The sequence below is a fragment of the Carassius gibelio genome, chromosome B16, assembly GCF_023724105.1.
Source record: "Carassius gibelio isolate Cgi1373 ecotype wild population from Czech Republic chromosome B16, carGib1.2-hapl.c, whole genome shotgun sequence".
Classification (NCBI taxonomy): Eukaryota; Metazoa; Chordata; class Actinopteri; order Cypriniformes; family Cyprinidae; genus Carassius; species Carassius gibelio.
The window spans coordinates 16,417,812-16,428,146 of NC_068411.1; the positions used below are offsets into that span (position 1 = coordinate 16,417,812).

Genomic DNA, 10,335 nt, shown 5'->3' on the forward strand with positions numbered 1-10,335 from the left:
GTGTCGCTGTCGCTTCTTAGAGGTAAGAAATGTAATTTATATTAACAATGTCTACACTAGGAGCATGATAATGAAAGAGAACGAACTCGAAGCGTCCTTCTGAATCCACGCGATGTCGCCCGAGAGATTCACAGACAAGTTTCCTTCAGATGAGGTCACTTACAGCCGTTGACTTCCGGCTGATGTGGTTTGCGGACACGTCTGCTTACATTGGACAACAACAAATCCGTTAACGCTTTTCTAAGTATCAACCGCGGATTCACTTCATATAAAAACATCGAGGAAAGCATGCTGGTCTAAAAAAGAGCTCAGTTACTTGACGAAGAATCCTTGCAGTCTGAATTTACATCAGTACTGAGTTTGTGTTTACACTGAAGTCAGATGGGGGAGGTGAGGAAACTCCAGAAGAAGTTAAGGCAAATTGAAAACTTGGAGATCAAAATTTCCCTCACTCCCGAGGAAAAAATAAAGGTACAGAATGATCACGCTCTTATACACGCATTACAACAGTGCAGACATTTTGCACATTGAATATTTAATATAGACCATGTGTGTTCAGCTCGAATCATCAGTCACACATAAAAAGATCACGCATGAATGATTCACTGAATAGAAACACATAATTTTAAGGATAACTAAGGTATTCAGTTTTACCATAATTAAAAATTTGTCTTTTATGATTATCACGCATCACTCTTTGTAGGTCTCAAAGAAGGCGGAGCTTCGCTCCAGATTGGCTGAGCTACTTCTGCATCATTCTGGCCCCCAGCAAACTCAAGAGATTGTGGGAAAGGAGGAGGATAAAATGAAAAGACAAGTGTAAGAATGAGTGACTAGGTAGGGAAGGAGAGAGATCAAAACGGCCAGGGTGTGTAAGATTAAACTTTAGGCCTCTGCCCATGTCTAGTCTCCGGCTCTCTGGCGTCTAGGCAGTGTTGAATCATCATATTTCTTTAAAAACTCTATCCTTGAACTCCCTCACCCGGGCTTTCTCTCTCACACATTGTTATTTAATAATATACTTGTTACAACAAAGATATAACAAGACAAGCAGTGTTTGTTTAATACCTATGGACAGGCATGAGAATAATTGACAGTGATGTTTATTTCTCATGATAGCGAGGAGGTCACAGAACAACTTGTTGTTCCCTGTCGTCCTGCGCTGAAGATTGCTCGGGAGGAAAGACGAGAGAATGAAAGAAGCGACAGAAGCCAGACAGATGGCAGAGGAGAGACGCATCTCCCCGTCAGCTCCAGTGTAGAAGAACAAGAAGGTCAAATTAGTGCACTGATCACACACACAATTACCGTTACTCACACAGATGTGGATTACAAGGCTGCTTGTCTTTCACAGGAAGTTCTGCCTAATGGCTGTCTCATGCAATGATATAACAGATGGTCAGTTTATCAGCATTCATGGGAGAGGAAAAAAAACATGACCTAAGTTCATATGAAACCGTTTGTTTGTCTTCATACGCTGCAGATGCAGAGTTCAAATCTCGCAGACAAGCTTGGGAGAAGGCCAAGTTTCGACTCCGGACTCTGGAGGGTCATAGTGACATCATCACCTGTGCGGTCGCCATCGACAATCTTGTGATTTCTGGCAGGTACTGGACAAAGTAAACCGTTTATGACTCTGACTGACTGAAATTGCTGACGTGTTTTTTAACGGCTCTCTCTCTCTTCTCTGGTCTTCACCTACTGTTTCTTCCAATTTAAGTCGAGATACAACAGTTAAAGTGTGGCATGTTCCCACGGCAACGGAGCAGCGCAATTTGGGAGGTCACAGCGGTGGAGTCACCTGTCTCAGTGCACCACCTCCAGAGTACTGCAGGAGATTGGGTACACACACACACACACACACACTCACACTCTCTCAAACCTAGGAAAGTAAAGAATAATTGATCCTGTTGACGGGGGCCAGCCGGCTGATACAGATGTACCCAAGATTGTTCACTCGTCCTTTATGCTCTCTCTTTTCTCTCACCTCTTTTGTTCCAGCTACTTATGCCCTCCTTCCCATCTGTCCCTTTTGCTCTCCATCACTCCATGTCTTGCTGTTTTGACAGTGCATTTGTTTTTCACATCGTTTGTCCTTCATTCTCAATTTTCTCGTGTCCTGCAGTCACTCTTTCTTTCTTGTTCTCTGTCCTCAACTCTTATTCTCTTGATCTGTTTTTCCACAGCACGTGTATTTGACTTGGCTGACAATGAAAGATTTGTTCTAAGTGGATCCACAGACTGTTGTGTGAGAATTTGGGCTTTGAGCTCGGGTGAGTTTTTCTCTTACACACACACACACACATGAATGTGTGGCCTCAGCAATCATTTTCAAATAAAGGTTGAGCAGCTTCAGAATTATGAATGTCCTTTAAATTACAAAGTAGAACTGTTGAATACTAATTAGGTTATAAGGAGGAATGCAAATACAAAGCTATTTAATATATCAGACTTGAAATGAATTCTTGTCTGAAGTTCTGTAATTAATAGATCATAGTAAAAATGTTTCTTGAGAACGAAATCAGCATATTAGAATGATTTCATAATATATATATATATATATATATATATATATATATATATAGATATATATATATAGATAGATATATATATATATAGATAGATAGATAGATAGATAAATAGATATATGTATGTGTGTGTAAATATATATGTATGTATATGTTTATGTTTATTAAAATGGAAAACAGTTATTTTAAACTGTGATATTTCACAGTGTTCACGTTTTACTGGATTTTTGATTAAATAAATGCAGTCTTGGTGAGCAGAAAATTACTTCTTTTCAAAACTTGAAAAAATCTGACCTATCTCATACTTTTTGTATAGTCAGTTATTATAAATATATGCTTATTTTTATTATAAAAAAATTGCCAGTACAGTACAGACAAAAATATCACAGGACTGTGAAATTGTGAAATAATCATATTTGTTATTACTAAAACAGTGGCTTTAGTGTATTACATATTTGTTATATACAAATTTTTAAGTGAATATTTTATTTTCATGAAGCTATTTGAAACTTGTGTGGTGTTTGATTTAGAATGATGAATCAGTTGTGGAAAAATCTGTTCTGCGTATTAGGATAAGCATTAGCATAACTAGTCAAAATGAATTATGCAGTCATATATATTTTGCTGCAAAATTAATTAAGCTAACTAAATCCCTCTGTTGTGACTGTGCCGAATGCCTTTACATAGCAGTTCAGTAAATTTCATCCTTCTCTCATTTTAAATCAAATTCCAGTTCAACATCCTGTGATGTGTGAGCAATGTGATTGAAATTCACACTCATTAATGAAAAGAATGCCAATTTTCAAAATTCAGAATTTTGCCAAATCCTGCTTAAAACGTAATGTAGCATTAGCAATGTATTGTCAAATTAAAAGTAACCATTTGAAACTATTTTTAAAATCGAAATGGTAAAGGATAGAGAGTGTGCAGTAGATGTGCTGTTGTTCTGAGTGCCCATTATCTGACTCTCAGTCATTATGTAATTGCTGGAGAGGGTACTACTCACTCTTTTTTTGGACACCACAGCTTTTTTCATCCCCTGCCAATGAGGGTGAATTAAACTCAAGTGTGTTTGGGGTTTGCATCACATGCTGTTATTCCTGCAGGTCAGTGCGTCAAATCCATCTACACATTCAATGCAGTCTCAAGCCTGTGCTTCATTCCTGAAGGAGAGGGCTTCATTGTTACAGGTTCAGGTAGGTATCTGTGTGTGAGGTTGAGTTGACCATGCCTTGCATCAGTCTCGACATATCAGGTGTGTCTGAGGCTCAGGGTTATTGATCTTACACTAGATGCTGGGAAGCTGCAGGTGTGGAGCTGGAGCTCGCTGGAGAACTGTCAGTCAGAGAACGCACACCTGGACGCAGTCACCACACTACAGGTGGGCGAGTGCCATGGCAACAGAACTGTGCTGGCATCTAGAACATTCCGAGTCTGCCCTTTAGAGAGCAGCACATGTTTAAAAAATAAATAAATAAATAAGATTGTGCCTCCGCTCAAAGCTGAAGAGTTGCCTGGAGAGGAATCCCTTGAGAGCAGTTTTGTCCTCGCGATCTTTAAACACAGTCTAAAGTTCAAAGAGATGTACAAGCTATTAAATGCCAACATTAAAAAAAAAATTCTAATGCAATCTCTTTCTCTTTTTAGTCGGTGATTAATTGCTTTTGTGAAATGAAACTGGGCAGAGCAATATAATATAAAGAAATCAATAGATACAGAATAGAAGTAAATAAATCATGTAGTAATTGAGAGAGGAAATATTGAAATAGGTTGAGATAAGAAACCGAATACTGTAGCATCAAACAGCGGTGACTCTCTTTCCATATTTAATACTGTTATTTGGCATGAGTTGTCATGGAAACACAGTGGCATCTACCCTTCGTTCTCTCCACAGTCCCAGGGTCCTCTGCTGTTCAGCGGCTCCGCAGAGGGATGTGTGTGTGTGTGGGAGGTGTCCGATGTACGGACAGAGCCCCTCCGCAGGTTGCACATCTGGGGGCCAGAAGTCACAGGGTGTCGTGGGGATGACGGGGTGAACGGGAGGCTGATTCTGAGCCCCCGTGGTGACCGTGTGTTCCTCTCATGTGGAAAGGCCAGCATACGAATCCTAAACTGGAGAACAGGTAATATATTAAATACATTATTATCTAAATTTAATATTAATATGAATTAGGATTATATTTATTAATTTAAGTATAAGTTATGTATGGGCTTGAACACCATGTACCAGTGCCGGGTTAGGGCTGGAGTTTTTGGCCTAATCAGTAGTGTGTGGTGAAATGAGGAGTTTTCCCAGTCACATTGTCTTGCTTACATAAAAATCGGTTACACTATCAGAGAAACAAAAAGAAAAAAATGTACACTGTATATTTTTACATTAACAATCATAATCAATATTCCCTTTATTAAAGACATGTATGAATCTTATCAAGTTATTTTTAATCATTTTAAATTTTTCCAAAATAATAACTCAAAGCAGTGAGAATTTAACAGTATTTTTATTTGTAATATTATGTTGAGCTATTCTTATTTAAATAATTAGCTTAACTTTTTTTTTTCCTCGGGTCATCAGTCATCAAAGCTTGTTAAATATTGGTCACAGACACAGAGATTTACTTTAAATTTCACCAAGAATAAAAAGGGAATGAAAATCCCAGTTTCAAGTCTTATTTTGATGTACTGTAATACAGTGGTTATATCTAGAGATCGACTGATATATTGTTTAGCTGATATTATCGGCCGATATGAGGCTGTCGCCGAAATATCAAAAGTTTGGACACACGAATGGGAAGTGTCCAAACTTTTGACTATACTGTACTGTACTATGCTGTACTATACAGTAATTTATAATATAGTGTTACACATAAAGAATATCGGCCGATATATCGGCATCAGTCTTTTTTTACTGCCTAATATCGGTATTGGCATCAGCCCCCAAAAAATATCGGTCAGGCTCTAGTTAAATCTAAGTGTGCCAGTTGTTTACCTACTTTTTAAATTAGTTTTCCAATTAACATAATTATATTGTTCATTCAAACTGGTTCATTAACACGGAAAGAGCATGAACACAAGAGGTGGGATTAATAGCATGAACCAATCACAGACAATCATAACCAGTTAATCCCGTCATATCGCATTGGATGCATCAAGTGACTTTTCCCATTCATTCTGAATAACACATTGCGGTTCAGGGCATTCGACCATCAGGTCTTCGTCAGGCACACGACCTGATGATCAAAACGTAGCAATAAATTATTCTTCTGGAGCAATATCAGTGTGCGGACAGTATGTTTGTATTTGCGATAGGTTTCCCTTTTTTATCCTGCAAAGTCGGAGTCCTGTGTGGGTTTGTGGGATGTGCGCAACTTTCTTGCACTTTGGTTTATATTTTGTAATATTGGCATTGTTTTATTTTTCTACTATGATTTTTTCCCCTCATCCAATATATTTTGAGGAGACTGCCTCCTTTGCCTCCTTGCCGTTATAGAACCGCTCAAAAATCTTTTTGTGCTTTAAAATAATATGACTGACTAAACTCTTGAACAGTAATAATTATATGTATAAATAAGATTAATTCTGGTTATATTTAAATATATTTACTTTAATTTACAATCAAATAAATCACTGTTAATTTCATATTGGATAAAAGCAGCCTTCAAATTAGAAAAACTAGAAAAGGATATTTCAAAGACATTACATAAAAGTGTGAATAGGCCCACATTTATTTCTTTATTTTTTTTACTTATTCCCACCAAATAAACATTTTCAATTTACATAATCCTTTGATCTGCCATCAGCACCAATATTTAGTCAACATCTTATTTTATAAAGCACCTCTCATATAAATGCAGGATTCTGTCGCTATAAATATTTTACAACCCCCATTGGACCTTCATTTGTTCTTTGACTCAGGGCTATTTAACAGATTTATTAATGGAATACATCTTGACTGAGTCTATTCGCTCAGAGATGCTAATATAATCTGTGTTAAAGTCCCAGTGGCTCAGAGAACACAGACAGGAGTGGGGGCTGTTTGCCCCAGGACAGAGGAAAATTCAAAAAAACATCCACCACTTTCTCATTTTAATCCTGTTTTCTAACAGGATATTTGTGCTAAAGGCCATTATCTCAAAAGAAAAATAAACCTGTAAACAATTACATCAGATAAATCAGAGTTACTGGTAGGAGCACACCATGATGTGACACTCTAATCGAGAGCGCTGAAATTCATAATGACCCTAGTTCATCAAACAACTCGTAGCCGGAGCTCTCAAAGAATTAATGAGCTTCTTACAGACAAAAAAGCTTTGGTATTAAAGGCATAAAATACACACCAAAGTCGGCAGCTTTTGACAGAGTAAGAACGGAGTCTATAAATAGACAGATTATGTGAGTTTAATTACTTTTAGTTTATGGTTTATTTGCGTTTCAGTGGATAAATGTTAGAAAGTGTCCCTAATGATGCATATATGCTCTCTCCAATCCTGTGCAGGCGTGATGACCAGACTAACCAATCACAGCAGCACTGCTGGTGTCACAGATTGCGTCAATCAAATACCCAGCCTTTTGATTGGCTCTTGTTTTGACATTATTAATGGAGAGAGCACAATTAACTGTGAGTGAATTTAACATAAATTTTATTTTAACACCTTTGAAAACTGTCAGTTGTATAATCACCATTTTTTCTTTCTCTCACGCTCTTTCAGTGTTCTCGCTTCCCCAGTGCAAATACCTGGTTTCACTCACTTCTTCAGATCTTCCCAGGATTCTTTGTTTTGCTGCGTGGCTAACAGCAAGTGGGGACCATCGTTGGGTCACAGGGGGTCGTAACCTCATTGTTTGGGAGCAGCTTCCTGGAAGTTTTAAAAAGAGGTGTGTTTTTTTTTCCAGATGTAGAGGTCTATTTCATCTTATCTCAGATTCCCTTTCTCTAAGAGATGTACTTCACAACCCCTTCTGCCCATTACTTATCTGTTCACAACCTACTTTATATAATGTATTACTGTATATATCAATTCGTAGACATTCGCTGACACATAGTTACTAATATAAGACACTCTGCTCAATGTTTCATTTAGTCAGTATATCAATATGTACATTAGTAATGAGATACTGGCTGGAATATAGTATCTTTGGGATGCTTATTAATGAGAAGTCTGCAGGATTGCTCCGGGCACAGTTTAATTGACAATGAGAACCGTAGCTCACATTGAGTGCTAGATGCAGAGCCGATGATCACTTTGTGGAAAATATATTGATTTCTTTGTAGCTTCTGTTTAGAGCTGCAGGTCTCAGCTGGTGGGTTACAGGAAAAACAATGTTGAATGCAAATAATCAAATGCAACTAGCCATATAATTCTGCATATTTAGATTTGTGAAAAAGACTTCAGGTTTTTAAAGGGGAGAGAAAATTATTACCATTTCATTTGTTCTGTGTCAGAGAGACTGCGTGTTGTATTTTGGAGCTTAATCTGTCACTTGGAAGCTGTCCAAATTAGGCAGATGCCAACATTCATGGTGATATTAATATCAATGTTTAATTTCAAGGACATTTTTGCTTACATTGCTGTTGGTTTCTGGTCTTAACTGGTCTCCCAGCCTCGTCAGGCTGGTCTGTGCACTGGTTTTACAGTAGTTTTAGGCACCTTTCAGCTGGGAAGGTTGGAAGACTAGATTTAATCATCTTAAACCAATTTTCTGTCAGTATTAATAACAATGTTTAATTTCAAGGACATTTGTGTTTACGTTTGTGCACACTACTGGAAAAACATTTCTTAAACCAGCCTAACCTGGTTTGCCGGTCTTAGCTGGTCTCCTAACCTGGTCAAGCTTGACTGATCAGGCTGGTTTTTGGAGTTGTTTTAAACACTTTTAAGCTGGTTGACCAGCAAAACCAGCTAAACATCATCTTGAAGAGATGGGAGATCAGATTTAACCAACTAAAACCAGATTATGCTGGTTTAAGCATAAAATATAAATTTTTCAGCAGAAAAATGAAACAACATTGGTGCTGTGTTGGGTCACCAGGAGTAAATGCTGAACAACTAAAGGTGCAGTCAGGGTCATCATTACGGTGGTGCTACTGGTGTGGCTGTAACTACAAAAAAAAAAATTAAATCACGATGCAAACCCGGAATGCGATCACAAACGAACTGACAGGGACAAACGCGAATGCAAATTAACAGAGTTGGAGCTGGAATGTGATCACAGATGAGCCGAGTGGGAAAACAAGATCGCAAACAAACTGAGTGGGATATAAAACATGATCACAAAGAACCCAATGGGACAAACATGATCACAAACTAACCGAGGGAGGACCTGAAACACAATTATAAATTAACCGAATGGGACAAATGTGATCGCTAATGAACCAAAGGAGGACCTGGAATGGGACAACCAAGTGGAAAAAATGCAATCATGAACAGACTGAGGGGGTAACCTCCCCACTCCCCGACCTGGAATGGGACCGTGAAAGGATTGATCGGGGGCTCCACTCCCTCTCATGCACTGGGCCCCGTGCCAGCTTGGGTGCAGTCACACTTAACATTGTTTGGCAAACTTTCCTACAATAAATCCAATCACATATTCATGTTTCGCTACACTTTTGAAAATAGACAATACATTGAAATACTGCTAATGTGACACCTTAAGCCAGATATAAAGAGGATTTTTAATCCTCTGCTTAACTCTTAATGATATACTTGCTACTTCAAAAGCAGTTTGTATAATGAAGTCATTCCAATCCCATTGACGGCGCGCTTTTGTCAGCAGAGCAGCTTTCTTATTGCTTCAGGCTGAGTTAAACATCCTTCTTTCCTTGTAAACAGTGTGACCCAAGTGGCCTGCACTGACGGTCTTCTGTTGTTTTTCCTCTAGAGGCGATGTCACAGTGAGACGAGACAGCCGATTGGTAGATTGTCTTCTGGAATCTGACAGAGATTCAGAAGACGAACAAAGTGAGGGTAAGCGAGACAACCGAAAATGGATGTTTTAACCTATGTTGAAAAATTCCAGTCCAAATCAAATTTGCAGTAATTTAATAATAAAAACAACTTTTTCAAGCAATTTATGGACTTTATTTAGCAGTGTTCTCGAATAAATGAGTTAACAGCATTTAAAAAATGAGGCTATAAAACATTTTAATTTACGAAAAATAATATTTATTTTTTTTCCTCCAGTGGACGATGATGAAGACTCCATACACCAGGATGCATCTGAAACAGAGGAGCCTGCAAGTTCTTCATGGCTGCGTTGTGTTCTTCAGTGAGCAAGAGGAGGGGTGAATGAAAAAAAGAGAGCGAGGGGAAGGAGATTGAAGGAGGGTTAAAAAGAACAAGCTGCAAAGGAAGAGAAAGCAAAGGCAAGGTCAAGGGGCGACGGGAGTGCAAGAAAACATGCGAAGGGACTGAAGTGGAACAGATTGACTGACTGGCAGAAGGGAAGAAACAGAAGGAACAGCAGACTGTTTTCTATGTAAACGTTGATCCAATAAAACCTACCATGTTATGTCTGTCGTGTGAGAGTATTTATCATCGCTGGCACTTCTGTCTATAAATATCTATAGCGTTGTTTATCATGTAGGGCTCCTGTCCAACGCTACATTAATGTATATCGATTTTCCTGCTGCTGCCTCTCTTCATTTGTCCTTTCTGAATACTTTTTATTTACTTCAGCTGGTCTTCGGAATATTAATAAGCCACTTCTTTTATTCCGTCCGGCTATTTTCGCCTTCAAAATTCATTTATTTTCTTCTCGCTGCCTATTTAATTTGAACCAGTTAAGATGCATAATTAGTATTTCAATCTTT

General features: G+C 38.2%; 1 protein-coding gene across 1 annotated transcript; it reads left to right on the forward strand.

Annotated features, from left to right (window-relative positions):
* Positions 1-148: 148 nt before the first annotated feature.
* Positions 149-10,034, forward strand: si:ch211-154o6.3 (uncharacterized protein LOC563854 homolog). The gene is made up of 13 exons (XM_052579386.1): positions 149-471; positions 704-819; positions 1,120-1,274; positions 1,484-1,607; positions 1,721-1,842; positions 2,187-2,273; positions 3,635-3,724; positions 3,821-3,909; positions 4,423-4,651; positions 7,021-7,143; positions 7,235-7,400; positions 9,405-9,490; positions 9,707-10,034. Exons 1-13 carry the CDS (start codon positions 382-384, stop codon positions 9,793-9,795), a joined length of 1,566 nt encoding a protein of 521 aa, XP_052435346.1. The 5' UTR covers positions 149-381; the 3' UTR covers positions 9,796-10,034.
* The last annotated feature ends 301 nt before the right edge of the window (positions 10,035-10,335 follow it).

Bases quoted from the DNA above. Each gene is read 5' to 3' on its own strand.
- si:ch211-154o6.3 (XM_052579386.1), top strand. From the start codon at position 382: ATGGGGGAGGTGAGGAAACTCCAGAAGAAGTTAAGGCAAATTGAAAAC. The intron at 7,401-9,404 runs GTGTGTTTTTTT...TTTTTCCTCTAG, and splicing joins CCTGGAAGTTTTAAAAAGAG to AGGCGATGTCACAGTGAGAC. The intron at 9,491-9,706 runs GTAAGCGAGACA...TTTTTCCTCCAG, and splicing joins AGAAGACGAACAAAGTGAGG to TGGACGATGATGAAGACTCC.